This window comes from Xiphophorus couchianus, chromosome 5 (genome assembly GCF_001444195.1).
Source record: "Xiphophorus couchianus chromosome 5, X_couchianus-1.0, whole genome shotgun sequence".
NCBI classification, from domain to species: Eukaryota; Metazoa; Chordata; class Actinopteri; order Cyprinodontiformes; family Poeciliidae; genus Xiphophorus; species Xiphophorus couchianus.
This window is the reverse complement of record NC_040232.1, coordinates 17,484,889-17,506,204: the sequence shown is the minus strand read 5'-3', so window position 1 is coordinate 17,506,204 and position 21,316 is coordinate 17,484,889. Positions and strand designations below refer to the sequence as shown.

Genomic DNA, 21,316 nt, shown 5'->3' with positions numbered 1-21,316 from the left:
GATTTTATTTAGGAAAAACAGAGGAAAGGGGACTGAGTAGATAAACTACACTTTTCATTTTAGTTCCATTTCATGAGCTCAAAATACATAGACATTTGTGGTTGTAACATGTTAAAGAGTTCAAGGAGCACACATAATTTAACAAGGCACTTTATCTGACCTTCATTCACCAAGCCACTGTTAACCTCCAAGAAGCCCATCCTTTGTTCGCTACCCCCAACCCTCATAAATGCCACAGAATGTAATGGGGGCTTGCTAACTACCTATTGGGTTAGTTCACTGTTTTACAAGTTAGTCATCCTAATAAAGGAGCTTTCTAAAAAGCCAACAGATGTTTTTTTGTTAATGTGCGACTCAACAATAACAAGATTGGCCACGGTGTAGAACAACCTGTTTAAACAAACATGCAATCACTGCCATGGATAAAGCAACCCTCAAGGAGATTTCAGTAACAAGCCATGCCGCCATTCCCACCTGAGTGGTGCCTTGTGAACGTTTGGCTGCTGCCCATGGTCTGTCTATGGCAACCAGCCACGAGCTTGGAAAAAAAAGCAGAAAGAACGCACGCTCACAAAAGCATTACAATGCATGCTGGGTTTCCATGGCAAAATGAAAGCAAAGGAACACAAGAAAAAAAAAGTGAGATGTCGACCAATAAAAGCCATTAAAAGCTGGGTGGAGGGCATATCTGTTCACACTGGCAAACAAGAACAAAGTACAGTCTTTCATGATCAGAAACACACATGATAAATTGACCCTGCTGTGCAGTGTTATTTAAACAGAATCTTGAAGGGTGGGGGGGATTTTTTAGGGCTGGTGGGGGCAGGGCAGGATCAGGAAGAGTGGTGTTTTGAGTGTCCCTTTGCCTTTTATAGCTGCCCACCTCAGTGAGCAGCAAGGGAGAGAAAAGGAGATTTGGGAACTGACATAATGAAGCAGGGAGTGGAGGGGGGAATCCATAAAAACACACCGAGACCTTCTTGAGGGAGCAGAGGTTGTTTTGTTGGCTGAACAATAATTAGCCCCAGAGATATGTACATGGATTTTCTACTTTTGGAGTTGATTAAAGAGGAGAGCACCTGATGGGTTCCTGCTTCTTTTCAGAACCAAATGTATCATTTTGCAGACTGCAAATCAATACAAGAGACTGTCATGTAAAATACACCAAATCTAAATGGATAGTGAGCGAGAACAAGTGAGAAGGCGATTCAGCCGTTTTCCTCTGTGCAATCAGGACTGAGAGAGGACAAGCAAGGGGGAGTGTGCACAAGTTTGCAGGTCTGAGAGTGTGAGAAAGCTTTGGAGAGACAGAGGGAGACAGAGGAGAGAGCTTCAGCCTGGCTTTTCTCTGCTGCGTCTGGAGAGAGAGGCGTGTCCACGGACCAGTATAAAGTCCAAAGAGAGCGGCTCGCATTGAGACATTCTCAGAAGACGGTCCTTCGTGTTGCACACTGACCAGAGGAGGAAACTGGAAACTGTGGCGATTCTGTTTTTGATTACCAGCTTTGCACATGGACACTTGTTGACTAGGCATTTTTTGGCGTTTCCTCAAAAGGTGGATGATACTCACCTGAAGAAATCACTTGTATATCCTTCAATCTCAACAAAAAAATATTTTTTAATCACCAGAACATTCTCTAGCTGATAAAAGGCAGGCTCCAGTTTCTGCACTGTGAAATTGAACCAGAGGAACAGAGAGGTAATACAGTCGAGGCATTGTGTCCTTGCAGTCGAAACACTAACCGGCTGACATATCAAAAGATTCCTGGACAAAGTGTTCCTCTAAAACCTTCTTTGTCTGTCTAAAGTCTGCTGTTAGAGAGGAAAGTCATCAAAAAGCAAGAGAAGGGAGGGGTGAACCTGAGAGGATCCTTGACAAAGGGCAAAGGACTACGTGCAGGTGTCTGAGCTGTCATGGTGCGAGGACGTGGCGTGACTTCAACCTGCTGGGGCCTGTGGACATTCGGTGCCCTGTCACTGGCGGTACTGTGCTTATCGGACCAGGCCATCCGCTGTCCAGTGTGCTCCGATGAGAGGCTGGCCAGCTGCCGTCTGCCCGAGAGTTGCGAAGAAACAGTGCGCGAACCTGGCTGCGGCTGCTGCCCCACCTGTGCTCTTCCTAAAGGGGCACACTGTGGTGTGTACTCGCCCCGATGTGGCACTGGCCTCCGATGCTACCCACCACGGGGTGTGGAGAGGCCGCTGCACTCCCTGATGCATGGCCAGGGCATCTGTACAGACGAGAGGGAAGTGGAGGAGAACTCAGGTAAGAGCAAACAGATCTGAGTATGCATCCTTTCTGCCTCTGCCAGGCAGACTCATGACAGGAAAGATTTTCAGGAAATGTCCAATTACAATCCTTCAGTCCCAGTTGACCAGGTCAAATTCCTGCTTCTTTGCTCACTTGGCCTTACCTGACCTGGGGAGTGGTTGTGACAAGGTCCTGCGTGTTCACCCTAATCTCAGCTAAGCCGTGAAGCAGAGCATGCTTCCTGTCGGCCAAGCTCACACAGTCCCTCTGCTGTCTCCTGGTTGCTCGCTGTGAAAGGGGCCCTGCTGTGCAGCGCAGGCTTAAGACATGCGAGTGTCTTGGTGTTGGCTGGGGCAGACATTGTGTGTAGGACGTTATGCTCTACCTGTTTCAATGAAAAAGTGGATTAAATAGATCCTGCAGGGAGCTGTCAGGCACAGGCAGGGATGTACACCATTGCTGCAGTGTAAATGTAAGTCCATATGTGTGCCTTTGTAATGGGAGGAGGTAATAAAAGCTGCTGTATAAAATGTCTGTAATGGAGTGAGGCCAGTCTGGGGCTATTAGCACTCTCTGCAATCAGTAATTCACTTGGTGCTCTTTCATGGATATCCCCCTTCCTCCTGCTGCAGATTTCAAACAATTCTTGTCCTGATGTCTCTATCAAACTCTTCTGATCTTTGGGGTCTCATTTTCTCTCCCCTGACTTCTCTTTGTTCTAGTATTCTTTTGAAAATAAAAAAAAGTCTGCATCCAGTTTTACACAGTTGAAGGAATAATTATTGATGTTTTACTAGCTCAACTTCTTTTTGGAGAAGACATGTACTATTGGTGCCTTTAAGGACAATCCGATCGATCTAATAATGTTTTGAAGATATGTTAGCTGTTGCATTTCTTATACTGCAACTGCTCCTTCTGAACTCAATCTCCCAGATCATTACTTGCCTCTGAGAATACCAGAGAAGTAGATGAGGCTCAGCCAATAGAAAGCTCCCAGGGGCTGCATCCTAACTGCAGCATCTGCTCCCCCTGACCCGATCCACCCCGCCTCCTGTGTGCCCCGACGAGCCTTCGAGCGCATCGCCCACTGCCTCCAGCTCCTTGATGAGGATGAGCTCATCGTCACCCTGGCTGCCAGGGCTGAAATTAGAGCCTTCTGCTCTCTCTGTGCATGACCGGCATAGGTTAGCATGACTACATGAAGTCAGAAAAAAGAAAGGAGCTGATTTTTTTGGATTTTGATTAAAAAATAAAAAAACAACAAAAAACAAGCAGCTGTATGCATTTGTCTCAGCTTTCATTAGTCCACACCCGTATGTTACTGCTGCCCTTTGCGCTGACCATTAAGCTGCCCTGAATAGAGGTTGCAACAAACCAATGAGGAGTCATGTCTGTTTTTTTTCTGGGAATGAAAGCTTTTGGAAACTTTTGTGTTTTGAGTGTTCGGTAATCTGAGTGTTGAGTCTCCACTGCACCCCCTTAATACCCCAAAGAGTCTGTCATAACAAAGAGGTGCAGTTTCCCCATAAACCAAACTGTAAATCAGTTCTACCAAGGCTTCTGAGATCCAGTGAATATGAGGAGAAACGATCAGAAAAAGGAAGTGGAGAAAGGCAACTTCATTCACAGGCAGTAGATTTCCTTTGTGGCGCATTCTCTGCACTTATGCATTATTAAACAAGGGGGTGCATCTCCTGAATACATGCCCCACTCCTAGCAACAGTGAACATGCAAGATAAAAATAGAAGAGGGTTTTTAAAAACCAAGAGGATTCATAATAAAAAGAGCTAGGATGCAGCAATGCACATCTTTGCTGAAAGGATGTTCAAGGTGGATGTCAGAGCCCTGCTTGAAAAAATTATTTTTAATACTATCTTTTGTCAATTGATTTCACTACTGACAAACTACAACATAAAGCATAAAATATAAATCCTAAGAAGAAAATGACTTTTACCATCTCAACAACAGGCGCTCTACTGAATCTCATGTTAAAGTCAAGGACCTCTTGAGTGTTTTTTTTCAGAAACACTCAGTCTTAATACTCAGAATAAATCCTCATGCATGTGTTGGCATACATCCCTGCGTTCCTGCCGAGAACCCGGGTGTCGGGTATTGGGGCACTTCTCTCTTATGGCAAACGCAGATATAGTTTACGACCTGACTCGTACCGATGTCAGACTATGAAAAGTCCTACAACTCTAGGTCCCAACAGGAATTGATGAATAATGCTGTCAGTAACGCTGGACTCTGTTTGACCACACTGAGTTTGCTGTGACGCACACGTCATTATAAAAGCCACACACTAATGTAGATGAGGTTTTTCGGCAGTTTCAAACTAGTTGAAAATCTGAACTAAATTTCCATAGATTCTGTTTATTTATAAGGATTTGGTTTACAACAAATACAATGGTAAGGCACAGGAAAAATCTAATCCAACTTAGTGGTCTTCAGTTTCCCTGAAATGCACTGGCCAATAACACTATTGCACAAGCATTGACAAAGCCTCTACCTCTTTGAAATCTTTTGTATGGTCACATTTTGGGTACTTGGTAGAAAAAACTATTGTTGAGGTGTATACCAATGCTAATACTTGATCTATCTTACTGGTACCTTGCTAAAGGTTCCAAGTCTGAAATTCTGAGACTGGTCAAACACCACCTGAATAATTCTAAATTGTTGAATATGCATGAAACTTTTCTCTTATTTGTGAAAACACGCTAAAATGGAATATTTAAATGCTTTGATGGGTATACAGCTCTTCTCCAAATCTTTCATGTTTCAGGGTTGTTGTTGGACAACATCGCATTCCAGCTCTCTCCAAAGATTTTCTTTTGGGTTCATGTCTGGAGACTGGCTAGGTCACTGCAGGACCATAAAATGTTTCTGACAGAGCAACTCTTAGATGCCCTGGCTGTGTTTTGGATCATTGTCATTCTAGAAGACCCAGTCAGGGTCCATATTTAATTATCTTACTGATAGGAGGTTGTTGCCCAAAACCTCACAACATATCCATCCCGTCCCTTTTCCTGACAAGCATTCTTAACACATGATGTTTCCACACACATGCTTTATGGTTGGGATGATGTTCTTGGGATTGTATGGTAGTCCTTCCTCCTCGTTAAAACACAGCGAGTTGAATTTATCCCAAAAAGTTCTATGTTGGTCTGGTCTGAACACGTGACCTTCTCCCATGCTCCATCTAGCTCATCGAGATGACAAACTTCAGATGGGCCTGGCCTGAGCAGGGAGACCTCACCTGCACTATAGGATTTTATTTCATGACAGCATAGCGCTATCATGGTAACCTTTGAGACTGTAGTTTGGACTTTAGTCATGATCACTGATGCATCCTGAAGTGAGCTCTTGCATGAAACCCCAATCCAAGGGAGATTGACTGTTATTTTGAGCTTCTTCCATTCTCTATTAGTAGGGCCAACAGTTGTTGCTGTTTCACCAACATCGATGCCAAGCTGTACACCTAACCATTCACACCTTGGTCAGGTCTACAACACAGTCCACAATGTCCTTGGCTCTTTGGTCTTGACCATTGTGGAGAGTTTGCTTCTTTTTAAACCCCTTATGTTTTTACATGAGGTGAAAAAATAGCACAGCAGACAGTCTGACATCGAAAATGGTATTTAAAGATTTAGCTTTAGAATGGGCTTTCTTATATGTTATACAAAATAATATCAGGCTGCATATACATTTTGTTTGATTAAATTGAATCTTTCTTGGAATTTCATCTTCTTTCTAAAACTCTTTAAGTTTGCATCAAAGTATGGAACTATGAATTTCTTTCAGGGCACTGAAATTTGAGATTTCTTTTGGCAGATGTTCTTTAGTGTTGTCTATTTGCTTTCTTTGGGCTGTGCAGTACATTTGGACAGCTGGAGCTGTTATGATGGAGACACACCAACATTTCAGTTTGTCCTGCCCATGACATTTGTACTGTGAGGACAATTAATCATTGTGGGTCACTACATCATCTACTGATAATAAAGGAACATTTATTCCCACTTCCTAAGCATCTTCTTAACAAGTTTAAAAACAGAATGACTCCTCTTAAAATAAGAATGGCAGTATTGTTTATTTCCATGCATTATATTAGTGAATTCAACTTGAAAGTGGAAACAAAGGGTGCATTCCAAAGTAGTGTAGCCTAATTCAGTGCTGCTGTAGATTTCCTGAGGCGAAAGACACACAATCACACCCCAGCTTATTCCTCTAATGTTGTTGGATACCTGACATGAATTCAGATTTGGTTTCAATAGAGAAGAAAAATAAAATTCCTTCCTGAAAACAGAAGAAACCCAGAGTCTCAGAGGACATAGCGGACAACGCTTTGATCCAAAGTCTTTCACAGAATTAAAGACAATGTTTTTTTTGTTGACGATCCATCTGGAAGAGGTTCTGGCCAGCTCTTTAAACCATATTTTTGAATCTGATCCACACCTGTGTGAGTGTGTTATCCCTGGCTTGTAAATGTTTGGGGCCTCAGGCTGAAGTCTTACACAATTTTTAAAGTCAACAAAAGTATTTCCTTTTCATAAGCAGCTAGAAATGAGTGATAGAATATTTGAAAACATCTTGTTTCTATACAAACTCTTCTAAAGTAGCATTAGTTCAATACGCAATCTTTTGAGTACAAAATTTTTATTCAAAGCAAGGCATGCATTTTAATTTCTACAGATTTGTTGCTTCCTTTTATGTCAAGCTTCCTAAACAATAAGTCTGCATTCATAATAGTACTGCGTTTGCTGTGCTTGGATTCACACAAATTAACATAAGGTACTGTTTTGACACAAGTTGGAAGTGGAGCAGAATCAGACGTAGCTAAAACTGGTTTTCTTGTCTTCTTGATCAAATAATGAAGTAACTTTGCTTAAATCATTCCACTGGTAAATGATAAGAGAATAGGCACAGGCATTTCACACGAGCCATACTGATAGTTTTGAACAGTGTGTGTTCAACTAAATCAGACATCAGCTGATGATTAACAGATTTTTAAGAAGTATTTTGCCTGGAAGCTGCCTGGTCTGACATTGATACTGTGGGAGAAGCTGGTGTTGACTGAACAGAAAAGCCTCATGGTTTTGAGCAGGGAAGGCTTAAACTTGCTGTCAAAGACATATAAAAGTCTTTTGCATAGTGTCCTAAAGATGCCTGACAAACACTCATTACATTTGTTTCTGTTTATGTGCTGATTTCAGTTTCCAGACTATTATAAACAAACCTGATCCCCCGATTTTAGGAAGTAGTATAGTTGCAATGAAGGGAGTATCTTCATCACAAGTAAACAAGTAGGACGAAGTAACTGCAGCAGTGATTGATCATTGTTGACCTTAAACATGCTGTCTGAATCAATACTTTGACATTTCATCTTTGGTTTATCTGGCTGAGTAGCAAATGCACCATCATAAATGTCCTAAGTGATTTTCATCAAAGTGACCAACATGTTTTGCTTATTACAGAACTTCTGTTTTTATTCAACACTGCTGGAACTGGCCATTGACATGGTGCACTAGTGTCATTAGGCATATGGAAAAAATTGCACTAAACTGATAACTTAAGCTCAGAGTTCAGGACTCTCAGTATCTTTTTTATAATTTTTACTAAGATTTGCTACATCTTATACAAAGTTATCAAGATCAACATTTTAAAATTGAGTTTATGGTTTGTAATGTCAGCTTTATCTATAAGAGTAAAGCCAAATGCAAACATTAACATGCAGATAAATCATCTGAAGTATAAATCCAGCTGCCTGTGGCATTCAACAAGCCCCAAATACTGTTTGAGTCCTTTCTGCAGGAGACATCTGACCACACACTGGTACTATGTCAAGACAAGTGAGTCCATCTGTCGTTAATTATTCACCAAGAGCCCTTCTATTGTGCTTTCAAGTACAACAGGATTGTCTATGACAAAACAATTTCAAAGTATGCATAAGTACTGTATTTAAAACTACATTCTTGACCATTTTCAGGATGCTTTGTTATATTTTTTTTATTCATTGTGAAAATGAAAAAATCTGCAGTTAGTTGAATATTTGCCCCTTTGTGAAAAATCTGTTCACTATGGGAGGAAAAAAAGTATTGCTAAATAAAGCAACACCAAACACTCACTGTCATTACTTCAATGGAGATATCTATCACAGATGGAAGAAAAAAAATTAACAAAGATCCTGCTCATTACGAAACCGTGAACAAGCTTTTACACGCAACAGAGTTTTTTCTGTGATAAATATGCTGATCTTCAGTTCAACTCTAAATAATTTTTAAGATAGAGATTTTCTTTTATGTTAAAAAATTTGATTCTTAGTTTGGCACATGTTTGAGTTCTTCAAAAAAATGGGGGGGTGGAAACACTTAGCTTGTAAAACCAATGTTTTGTTAAAACACAACAGTGTGTTTCATTGGTGATACAGAGTAACAGTAAATGTTTATCATTAGCAATTGATTTGTTAAATCTTTTAAATTCATACTACAATCGACTAATTTTGGGGGTTAATGGTTAAAATGGGGAAAAAAATGGAATTCAAAAATAGAACGCAAAGAAAATAAAACATAATTTGGAAAATAATAAAATGGATATAGGGCCCTAAATTAGTACATACTTTGACAACCAGTTAAAGTAATTTTCTATAACCTGTTCTAGGGCTGAACCGTCTTTGGAAAATCTACATGATGCTATTGATGAAACTAGGAATGTTGTTATTGGCTACGACTAACTTTCACTCTTCAGATGCTTAGAAGTTATAATCTATCCAATTGGTTATCAATAGGTATTAGTATACAACACTTTCATTTCATGATATTACATAAATTTAAACTGCAATGGTGATTGCAATGTGATTCACCAGGCAGCTCTAATATGTTCTTCCGATACAACTCTATCAGAAGAAAATATTCACGTATGAATCTGATAAATACGTCTCCAGCAGGAGGTTATGCAGTTTCATGTTTTGCAACAGTAATATGACTAAAATTGAAGATCGGAACAACCACCAATGCAAGGTAGATGTTTTATTAGGTGCTTGGACCAAAATTATGCAAATATAAATCAACATATAAAGAATATCAAGAAAAATGTAAGTGATATAATGGTTAGTTACAACTGGGCACACAAGTGGGGTCATGAAATGTTAAAGGGGTGAACTGACCTGGAGTTTTTGTAAACCCTGCAGTCACTGACTTGACAATGATATCAACAGTAAACCAAAATATTCCTGATTCAGATTTGAGGCTATCTGATAAAATTTGTTCCAAACCGAATCACACAACATGACAATGATCCAAAACACAGCAGTAAATCTACCACACAACTTTGAGAATTTTTCTTTTATTAGACCACTTTAAAATTGTGGCCTATTTTGTGTTGGTATATTAAATAAAATTCCACTAAAAATGCAGTAAGTTTTTTTTCTCTTTAACAAGGAACCACATAAATGAATGTTTTTTCAGGGCTGTTTTTTACAATTCCTGCTCACCTGCCACAAAGAAACACCCTTCAATCTGTCAGCTCAGGCCATAAAATGTTCGAAATATATCTAACATGGCAAAGGGTGGTGATCCAAGTGAAACCACATACAGAAGTAGTGACTTCCTCCGTGGAAAACAGCAGGGTAGCAAACAGGACATGCCACCCCTGACCCACTTCTAAATCACTTCAGCTTGCCCTGTGAAAGAGCATGGAATCGGAGAAGTATGAACAAAAAGAAGAGCAAGGGACAAAGTGACGGAAGCAGCTGAAATGCTGTTGCTTCTTGCTAAAGAATGTGCTTAACACCAACACGACTAAAAATACAAACAGCTGAGAGACACTTTCCATCTCGGACAAGCAATGCCACTGTCTGCAAAGTCCGAAACCTGGTCATTATTCAACTCCTGACTTTTGTTATAAATGCAATAGAACTTGTCTGGGTGTGAGTTTGTGTGTAGTACAATTCTTAGAAAGACTTGCATGATACTGAAGCTTTAGGACCTTTCCTTCATTGTCTTTTAGGCAACTGCAAACAACAAGATGTTTAGTAGTGGCCTTAGCCTGAGTTAAAATCTGGTTTAGTGTTCAAAGCAACAACTTTAAAGTGTTATAAAGCACTTAAAGTACTTTGATATTCGTGCCAATTTGTAAATAGACCAAAGGCGCAAACCATTTGCACAAAGTTCTTTGAAGTCAGAAGGGAGAAAGATGGTTGAGAACAAAGGATTGCAACTTACAATATACTTTGCTATTCCTCCAGTCACGTTCACTGACTGGTGTCCTCTTATGACAGAGCAGATGGCCTCTATCAACCTCCATTTGGAACAAAGCGATGTTGCTGAGGAGTTCTTGAGGACGAAGAGCGAGGAGGGCATTTCCTCAGGAAGCAGCTGGGTGCCTTCAGGCCCAGAGAGCTGCAGAATTATAGACATACAAAGGTGAAAGTGGTGCTGACCACAATGCAGAGAGGATAGAAGAGAGGAGGTGGCATAGTTTTAAATATCTCTGAACTTGGTCATAACACAGTAACTGAAGGGTACCAAGGTCAGTGCTGAAGAGGGGAGCCCAATTACCGAGGCTCCTTCGTTGTGGTTAACCAGGCGTTTTGTTAGCACGGATTTCTCCACGTTCAGCTGTAGGAGATCTACCACATCTTGCTAAAATATTGACACCATTTTAACTTTATCACATTTCTGAACTTCACAACCACTTCTTTTAATGTACTGTATTTAAATTATTAATTAAAATAATAATCATAATAAGTCCAGGGGTGGGGGCTATTTTATTGGTAGGCCAACAAATGTAGAAAATAAATGGTACATGGTTTTCAGAATTTTTTACCGATCAAATTTGAACAGAGGAACTGAATTTGTAATAATTTGTAACTAAATCCTCCCCACATCTGCATGTCTATGTCTTTAGCAGTGGACAGACAGGAGGAGATCATCCCTGAACACCCGAACAACAGCAATATCCGGTGCAGTCCACAGGACAAGCGCTGCATACAGAAGACCATGGCACGACACCCTCTGAAAACCACAAATCTGAGAAGCAACAGCGGCAGAGAGGAGACCAAGCCAGTGCTGGTGAGTGAAATTACCACCTAACTGCAAACAAAGAAATATAATTCGTAAGCCCCAGCAGGTATTTCACATCAGGATTCAATTGGTCCTGGTTCAAATTCTTAAAAAAAAAAAAGAAAAAAAAAAAGGAATTCCTATTAAGCACCTTTTGCTCACTAATTATTAAAATAATGGAAAGAAATATACAAATTATCCCTCCATTGAACTGATGTTAAGTAAGTCAAGCAGAAAGCTTAAAGTTTTTCATAAGTTGATGTGCGAAATATTATTTTAGCTGGAGATGCATCCTTTGCTACAAATGATCAAGCGTACACTAAAGGAATGCAATGTCATTCAATTTAAAATTATTATTTTATTAAATAGAGGAATTGAATAATTTAATTGCATATTTATTATTTATTAGCATTCTATTAATGTATAAAATGAGCATAAGTGGTTAAATGAAAAGTCTGCTGAATGTGGCAATAGTTCTTATACAATTAATTGTCAGAATAGTCAATAAAATAACCACTTACTGAAATATTTGTTAGCTACGACTCTACACTCTTGCATCAATGTGCAGTTTGTTCTGTTTATCTGGCAAAGGAATGGTGATACCACTGTAATTGCTCAATGGCAAGCACATGTCTTAATGCCTTTATGTAGATAATATATGACATATCTCGTGGTTGGTCAGCAGGTTTAAAGACACCTGATGAAGAATTATGACTCACCCATCTTTTCAGAAACCCTGTAGGTTAAGCATTCCCTTCTTAACTGGAGACTGGCTAGATCACAGTAAATTACCCTAATGTGATTCTTCTTAAGCCACTCCTTTGGCTTGATGACAAATAGGCCATTATAATGCAGGGGGCCCCATGCATAGCTCACTTTCAGTGTCCTGCCTGAAGGGAGAACGCTTTGCTTCAAATTTTAACAATGGCCCCTTGCTGTGGTGAAGTCATCCTGTACCTTGGCAAAAAAACAGCCTTACAGCATAATACTCCTGGGAGAAGTTGCTCTTTGGATCATACTCTGCTTTTTTTTTTCCACCAAAGACATGTGTCAGGCTGATGCCAAAGGTCTCATCTGACCACATCACTTTTTCCTAAATAACACTGAGATAATGGGAACCTAAAACACACCGTATGGTGCTGACACTTAAATAAATTATGCAAAGTGACTTACCAATATTCTTGGTAACTGTGGTTCCACTTGTGCTGAGATTGTTAAGACGCTCCTCCTTTGCAATTGTAGACTGATCCATCACCTTTGTCTTGATCACCTTCAATCCAAGATCTTTTACAGAGTCAAACCAAGGGTCTCAAAGTTTTCATGCTTTTCCAAATTCCATGTACATAAAATGCATGTATTATCTCTCGCGTGCTTCGACACAACTTTGATCTTGACTGTCAATGTAGAGAGATGTGGATATTAGAAATTATGATTTTGTGGCACGCATGCTTTATGCGTGCAACGAGTTGAGATCCGGGGCTTTGGTAATCGTCCCATGACCAATATGCAGGTAATTCAGACTGAGCTGTAGGGTATTAAATGCTTATTTCACTCAAAAACAGGGTAATTTTGAAGCCATGTAAAATTTAACTTAAATTCTGACTATCTCAAAAATGAGAGAGGTTATTTCTTGAGAGTGAGCAAACTTACAAATCAGGAGGGAGTTGAATGTTTATTTCCCCACTGTGTAATAGAGAACAACTCCTAGATTAAATTATGGGTAATTCAATAGAATTGTTTTCACCTGACTTTAAAAAACAAATTTGATTACATTTTGCCTCTATCTAAGTAATGGTCATTTTAACATTGAAAATGTTTTAGGAAAAATTAAGTCTACCAGTTCTAAAATATTTGTTTGCAACCTACATAGCAAGTTGCAAACCTACAACTGGTCTCAAACACCGGCCCCAGAGGGCCAGGTTCCTGGAAATGTTAGACATTTCTCTGCTACAACACACCCAAATCAAATAACTACTCCATTAGCTGGACTCTGTTAATCTTAAATGCATGCTGAGGAGGTAGGTTAGCCATTTCACTCAAGTTCATTGGATGGATCTAATAGTTCCAGGACACCAGCCGTCGAGGGATAAAGTTTGAGAATCCTACTCTAGACATGAGCTACTAAAACTTTATTGAATGTAGTCTAAGCATTTAGTTACTGTACTTATTGTGGAAAACAGAGCTTTTTGGCATTCTGTGCCTTATAGAGAAACACTGAAATTTGATATTAGCCGGCTAATTAGCAGAGCTATTTTTGCTCGCTGAGCTTGTCGGTACTCTGGTTAAAACTTGCTGCTCTAAACTTTTAGCATGCAAAGTTTCTTTCAGAAGAACTTTGATTACCTCATTACAATAATTGATGGCGCTCCTCCGCTTTGCACACCACGTTCCAGGAAACCGCCAGACTCATTTTCTTCTTCTTTTAAGTTTTACTGGCGGTTGGCAAACCAACTGAAGGGGCATTTACTGCCACCTACCGGACTGGAGTGTAGTTGGCAATGGCATCAAAAGTGCAACGGCACAGGTAAGGGAGGGGCAAGTAGGGATAAGTGTTGCCAGATTGGGCGAGTTTCTCCCCAATTGGGCTTCTTTTGAACACGTTGGGCTGGGAAAAGAACAGCTTTTGGTTGGTTGCTAATATTTGGGCTGTTTTTCACAGCATTTGACGTGTTTTTAGAAAGCATCCATAGAAAATTAAATCAAAATAGTTATCACTGAGTGGCAGAAAAGTAAAAAACGTTAACATTTAATGACATGTCATATTCTTACTCTCATTTTATTAGTTATTTTATTTTGAAATTATATTAGATAATAAAGTGTCACTATGAAATTGTTTTGGCCCAAATCAATTTTAACCTAAGTTTGAGAATTGGGCTTGTTTTTGGTTGTTTCTTTGTTTTTTTTTAGTTTTGATTTGGAAGCTGTCAGTCTTTCAACTCTGCTTCAATCTCTGCTCACTCTGGAACTTTCTCTGATATTTTAATAAAATTACTTTGAACCCTGGAAAGTGTGAAATAAATTATGATTTAATGGTTTCAGGTAATTTTCTAAAAGAGAGGTATACCTGGAGAAGTTAGCAGGCTCAAAGTCCAAGTCATTTACTTGCAACCTGACTTTGACTTGCCTCTCAAAGACTTGAGACTTGGTCTAGAGTTGTGACCATCTCTTTCACAATCTATGGCCTACTAGTTCAGCAACAAGAGTCTATGTGCTAAACTGAGCAGCCTGCAGCCTGCTTTATAACCTCTTAAAACCCTTTGGATCTTTATAAAATTGAAAATTGGGGGGGAGGGAAGTAGACCCTGATTTGTGAAGCAGATAATTTTCTGACTGAAGAAAAATCCAAACAATCAAAGAGTTTTGGTAAAACAGGAGCTGACATGTGGAGATTAACCTTTTGATATGCAGCTGGAAACAGTTTTTAAATTAGCACAAAAAAGTAAAACCTCAAAAAGCATTCAGCTGCAAATAATTATTTGTATTTTCACTTTTAGACATCCACTAGGAGTTGCAACACATTACATGTTTTAATTGTGATTTTACTCAACTTTGCAACTTTCATAGCACTAATCCTTTGTATAAATGTTTTGTGTGTGGGTGTGTGCGTGTGTGTGTGTGTGTGTGTGTGTGTGTCATTATTGAGTGTGTACAAAAAACAACTGCACAACTGATATCAGGGTGTACCATAAAAGTCTCTTGAAATACTTGTTTCTCCTAAAGGCGCCCTGCCGTGCTGAGCTGCAAAGAGCTCTGGACAGATTGGCATCCAACAGCCGCACCCATGATGACCTCTTCACTATTCCCATTCCCAACTGTGACAAGAATGGAGATTTCCACCCAAAACAGGTCTGTGACTTGGAAAACAAACTTAGTATAAGCTTTCTGGAATCCTCCTCTGGAATCACTGAGCAGACTGCTCTTTTGGCCATGTCTGCTGGTGAACTGTGAATCCTTAATGTTACGCCAAATTAAATGAAAAAGAAAATCTTTAAACTTCAAACGGCTCTATTCAGATCGCATCAGCATTCTGTGGGCCAGAACACAAAGCACGCCTGCAGAGGATGACATACTATCATACAAGTTCAAGATCAACAAAAGAGTCTCCAAACAGACTGTCGCAGTGAAGCCAAAACCCTGTTTTTCCAAGCTGGTGTGAAAAGAGATTTATGTTCAGAAATTAAGATGTCATGTGTAAGGCAATTTGCCCGAAACCGTTGAACAACGATCACTCTATTATTGTGATGGATGCAATTAGGTTTTGAATGCAGCAGCTGCTTTTCTTTTTTCTTTGTTTCCCTGTTTTTGCAAGACTGAGCAAACATGCAGATAAGAGTGAGAGAATCAGAGAATATAAAAAATAAAAACTGAGATAAGGCCGCTTTAAGTTGCAGACTCAGACTATGTGATAAAAAGAAAGCTCTGCTAAGGCACCAGCCATCAAATGTCTGAGTTATGCTGATTGTGTAACGTGGTTAAAGTATCTCAGTCTGCTCAGTTTCTCAGGCATCTGTTTACTGTTTAACTAAAACTGCACTGTGATAATACCCAAAGGCAAGCAAAGCACAGGCCATTAAGGACAACTGGGACCAATTTTAAGCCAGCGTTGCTCTGAGATTTTTAACTGGTGGTGTTGGAGCCTACGTAAAAACTGAAATCATCCTGTTAAAAAGGTCCAAACACACGCAAAATCTGAACAGCTGAAAGCTCACACGGGGAATGTGGGGATTTGAACCTGATCATTTAATTAGACCAACTGCCATTTACTGTTTGTTTAGTGTCACTTTAATTGCACTTTAATTAGTTTAGCATATAATTTTGATCTCTTTAAGAGATTAGGTATTGGAGTTGTTAGTGGATACTACTTCTTTGCCAAAATGTATTTTCCACCATTTTAGAGACTACTGGTCACGAAAAGTAAAGAGTCAAAAGAGCAAAGTCAAAAGATGAGCTGCTTATTTGCTCATCTAGTACATACAGAGCAATGTCTGCATTCCTCCACAGTTATGTTCATGTCAAACTCGCTCACACATGTAGATCACATATTTCAGCTATTTTCCATTTGGACTTCTTTGGTACTTAAAAAATTAATTTTTTATTTTTATTTAGCTAAAAATACACAGAGAAAAAAATCAACATTCAAACTATCATTTCTGACAGGGTCACTTTAACATATTTCATATCCCAGAAGCTTATTTGGATTTTTAAGGTGATCTTAATCACCTTAAGTTTAAAAAAAATAATAATTATTTTCTCTTTCACTCGTTTTGTGTTTCTACTTATAACGTTTTTCAGAGAGATGTTTGTTTGTGAAATCACAAGAAAGCACAAAAATAGACTAGCCAATATTTACTAGTTCATATTGCTAACATGAGTCCTATTGATTGCCTGTCTTGAGGATGACAAAATTAAATGTAAACCCTTTCCCAGATTCCAGTTGGGGAAAAAATAATACTTGCAAATCCCCATATATATATGGTATTACTACTACAAACATCTAGTTCAATCACCTCTACAGGACGGAGGAGCAAAGTCCTCTAGTGTCAAGTATGTGACGTACTATTGGACAGCTGAGGCTTGGCTTACATTGGCTCATCAGCATGACACTGATTCCAACTAGACCAACTACAGATTTGTAGTTGGTCTAGTAGCCAGTATGACCCTTGTGTTTGTATGGATATGCTTTGGCTTACAAGATTTCTCCCCAGCAGACTGCTTGGCAGAACTAATGGTGCTATATTCTGACTGTGCCAGTCAAATCCCAGAGTTTAACCTGACCGAAATTCTGTGGAGATATCTTAAGCTTTACAGATACTGCAAGTCTTGACAAACTGAATAAATGTTGTGAAGTGGTGTATGCTGTTCCACCAAAGTAATGTGAGATACTGACACAGTCAGACATGAAACATAGTAGTGCATCTTTAGAACTGCATTTCTGTGACTAATTCCTTCATCTTTACATTCATCCACAGTGCCATCCCGCACGAGACGGCCATCGGGGAAAGTGCTGGTGTGTGGATCCCAAGACAGGCATGAGGCTGCCAGGGCCCCTAGAGCTGCGGGGGGATCTGGACTGCCACCAGTTAATGACTGCAACCCTAAGGGACTGAGGGGCGCAGAAAGGGACAGTTTGGGTTTGGTGAACCAGCTGAATTTACTGGTGCTTTTAGTAGAACCATATGACTAAAGGACTTTATACTTCAGCCGAGCTCTACCAAAGGCAAACAGTTGTGGAGTTTGTGCAAAGAAAAAAAAAAGGAAACCATTAAATTGAATTATTTTACTATTATGTTTCTGTATGTGAGATTTGAGTCTTTTGAGCACTTGTCTTGTTTTGTTCCTACCATGTGAAATTAAGACAGATTGTCTTTAAACGTGTGCGCTTTAAAGTATCAGGTGGTAGAAAAACAAAACACGCTTCTTCAGAAAGGGGCTGTACATGTGATTTATGTAAGAGAAGACTTGAACATTTTCTGTGTAATCCTCTTAAAAAGTGGCAAAAAGCATTTAGTCCACTTTAGTGTAGCTGATGAAAAACAGAAACTGATCATGTTTTCTTCCTTGTGTAGCACCAGATTGGTTGGAATTACTGAGTCAGGATCATCCAGAAATATTTAGTTTGAAAGATAAAGCTTATGCAGCAATTACTTTTTTGCATCTCATATTCTCTATGTAGAATAAAGCACAATGGACAGACAAAAAAAAACTTAACTGAGTGATAGCATTAAAGTAGCAAAGATTTATGGAATGGGAATAACAGATTCTAAGAAATGATATGAAAGGGCTGCAAAAAACTGAAAAGCCCTTGTGAACTAACAAAGAAAAAGCCATAGCCTTTCACATCAAGTGCACCAAAGTGAAAATTGAAATTAAATGAGAAAGTCTGTATCTCTGAGATCCCAGGACAGATTTTATTTATTATGCTGCAGTGAATTCCCCTGTCATATTTTCTGACGAACATCTTTAGCACAAAAAGCATGGGCAGTGTTGCTTTACTAATAGCTCTGTGCACTGCTGATAGGATAATCTTCTTTTCCAGCTGGTGCTAAAAGATGCCAGTATGACCCTTGTGTTTGTATGGATATGCGTTGGCTTAGAGGATTTCTCCCCAGCAGACTGCTTGGCAGAACTAATGGTGCTATATTCTGACTGTGCCAAAATATGAAGCAAAGATGGTTTCTACAGTTTTCTTTTGGCCATTGTTTAGCATTCAAGAAAAAGTGAGACAAAAGTATTGGCATATATGAGGAGCAACCTTATGTGTTCAGCTTTCTGCTTTAGCTATTGACAAATATTTTCCTTTTCTTTAAAATGATGAAAATCCAGTATACAGCTTTGCCCTATAGTTGCCGCTATTACATTTTAATTAGCTAGTGTTCTGAAAAAGGCAGAACATTTTTGTTAAATAAAACAGCATTGTGTAATGAGCTTTGGATGACTTCTAGCTCACAAATCAAGTGTTTTAATCTGGTGTTGCTTCAAATGTACCACAAATATCCCAAAGCAAACAAAGACATGTTCTTGTAGATTCCCTCTTAAGCATTATGATATTCAAAAGAGCGTAATGTTACTGAAGGTAACTTGTAGCAGTAGCTAATAGCATGCTAATTGCATAGGTGTACCAGTGGGCACTCAAAGGAGAGTACTGGATTTAAGCTAACTTTTTAATGTTGTCAGATCTGGACAGTTGGGTTTGAATGTTCATCGGAAGATAGTTAATATTGACTCAAGAAAATATTTCTGTTAGGTTCATGTTTTGTGTAGAGGACAAAACGCACCAAAGTTTAAATAAAAAGTGAGACTGTGAAGAAAAGCATTGACACTAGGCTAGCCAAACATGTCCTCCTTATGTGGAAAATTGTAATATCGAAGATTAATTGCTGTTAGCACAAATTCAAAGGGTGAGATCAGATTTTTGCTGTTGTTTACCATTTTGCCACTTTAGCATTTCATATTTTACAATTTTGTTTACCTGACAAAGGAGGCAAAAGACGTTTCCTACCAACTGTATGCCATGTTATAACTGCCTTGCGGACATTTTGTACCCACCTTGGACTACAAAAGATTTAAAGTAGTTTAAGACACTTGTATGTGACAAAAAAATTAAATATACCAGCAGGAGGTCTTCCATAGTTATTCTGGTTAGAGCTGAGATAGGACTTCACAATATCAGGAAAACATAACTTTCCAATATTATTGCAGAGTATTGCAATGACATCATCAACTCCAAGTAACCCACTCACTACTCTCTTCTCCATTATCAGAATCTCCCTACACTTTACCATGTCTTTCATAAAGATCTAAAGCAGACAAGTGAACAATATGCCACATGATTCAGAAACAATGAAATGCCTTCTCATTGCATCAAAGTAATTATTTCCAATGTGAATATTGCACACTTATGAGAAACTGGGCTGATGATTGTGATTCAATATGTTGTGCAACTTCGTGAGGAGTCATGCTTTTGCAATAGACTGGAAATTTGAAACCCTTTTGAAATGTTAAAGAATACAAATTCATAACAGTGAGTTAATGAAAAAAAAGAATTCCTCTCTTATTTATTATGACAATTATGACTTTGGAGTCTATGACGTAAATGTAGAAGTTTACACATTAAACTCCAAAACCTGGTATTTGCTGGCCCATTCCTGACTAATTTTGGCTCTTTTACCTATTGTATTTTAAAGAAAAATTTACATAATAACAAAAAATATGACGAAAGAATCATAAAATATCCATTACTATAAATTTACACCTCATAACTTTGTTTTAAAACAAATTTCATACTACAATGCTGTCTTGTTGAGTAGTAGGGTTGTCTATGGCAAATTTTAAATTCTTTTATTTGCTCATCACAACTATTAAATATCAGCAAATGAATTCACTTTTTCAAGGATCTTTTTAATTAGTAACGTTCATAAAAGAATGTATTTTATGTGATTAAAAGTTTAAGTTATATTACTAAAAAATGGAAACATTTCCTAAGCTTATTTCTAACTAGCTGTTAGATGAAGATAGAGTTGGAGAACTGATCTCTTTTCAGAGATTAAGATAACCTTAGAATTGTTTTAAAGACAGAACAAGATTTCCTACATATTTCAATGAGCCACACAGACAGATGAAAGAATGTTTTACCTGAATCTATCTTAATGCCACTAAAGACTCAATGCTAAACATGTTCAAAACCATTTCTTTGATTTATAATTACATTTTCATCATTAAAAAAAAAGTCTTATTTTTCATTTTAAATGCCTTTTGAGTGCATAAAATAGTTACTTGATAGTAAGCTGCTTAATCTAAGACTTTGCAGTTTTGAACTGTTTCTGGAGAATAGACAATTTTTTATTTGCATCTGATATTATCTGTTTACATGTAGATTATTAATGTTTGCATGCATAAAAATACGCCAGAAACAGATGAGGTCTTTTTTTGTCTAGAAGAGAATTGTTGTGCTCACATGTTTGAGTGAACAGAGAATTAAAATATAGAGTTGAAATGAATAATGTTTACCTGAAACTAAAATGTACTCATTGTAATGTATCAATTAAAATACAATAGAAACTACGCTGTAGCTGTGTAATTCTTAGTGATAGAAGTGATATCAACAGTACTGGACAACTGTAACATAAACAAAACCCCATTTATGTTGGTATGTTGACCTTTACAGGAGGTGATGTTGATTGACTTGTATTTTATAAGCTTTCCAACAGCTTGTGTAATCTAGACAGGTGAAAAGAAAATGTACATAATTTTTTTTTCTGCACATTGTTTCAATCAATATAAGCTAACCTCTGTAAATAAAGATAATGCAGAACAAGTTTGAGTTTCTGATTTGTTGGACTAACACTTTATAGGAACCACAAAAATCCATTTTAGGACAGACTGTTTTCACTCCTAGTGATATGAGATTTTACTTCTTCAACAACTGTACTTAGAAATAATGAAGTCAAGTGCAATTCATTTGAAAACAATCAAACAATCAATGTTTACACATTTCTTTGACTGTATTTTT

General features: G+C 38.4%; 2 protein-coding genes across 6 annotated transcripts in view; one reads left to right on the top strand and one right to left on the bottom strand.

The window, feature by feature from the left end:
* LOC114145586 (zinc finger protein Eos-like) overlaps positions 1 to 15,007 on the bottom strand; it is a 32,578-nt gene extending 17,571 nt beyond the window's left edge. For 2 of the 4 annotated variants that reach the window (XM_028019220.1, XM_028019223.1), the window contains exons 1-2: positions 12,481 to 15,006; positions 10,468 to 10,644 (exon numbers count right to left, since the gene is read on the bottom strand). The gene's annotated coding sequence lies outside the window, so the exon portion shown is untranslated. Of the gene's footprint in view, positions 1 to 10,467; positions 10,645 to 12,480 lie in introns of all 4 variants that reach the window. The other 2 variants (XM_028019222.1, XM_028019221.1) reach the window with 2 other exon arrangements.
* LOC114145587 (insulin-like growth factor-binding protein 4) lies at positions 1,290 to 21,121 on the top strand. Of its 2 annotated transcripts, none has more exons than XM_028019225.1 (4): positions 1,290 to 2,266; positions 11,156 to 11,316; positions 15,028 to 15,153; positions 17,277 to 21,121. In XM_028019225.1, the coding sequence occupies exons 1-4, from the start codon at positions 1,915 to 1,917 to the stop codon at positions 17,412 to 17,414; spliced, it is 777 nt and encodes a 258-aa protein (XP_027875026.1). In that variant the 5' UTR covers positions 1,290 to 1,914; the 3' UTR covers positions 17,415 to 21,121. The 2 variants fall into 2 exon arrangements, with proteins under 2 accessions (XP_027875026.1, XP_027875025.1); XM_028019224.1 differs by having other exon boundaries at positions 1,303 to 2,266; positions 11,153 to 11,316.
* Positions 21,122 to 21,316: the final 195 nt, after the last annotated feature.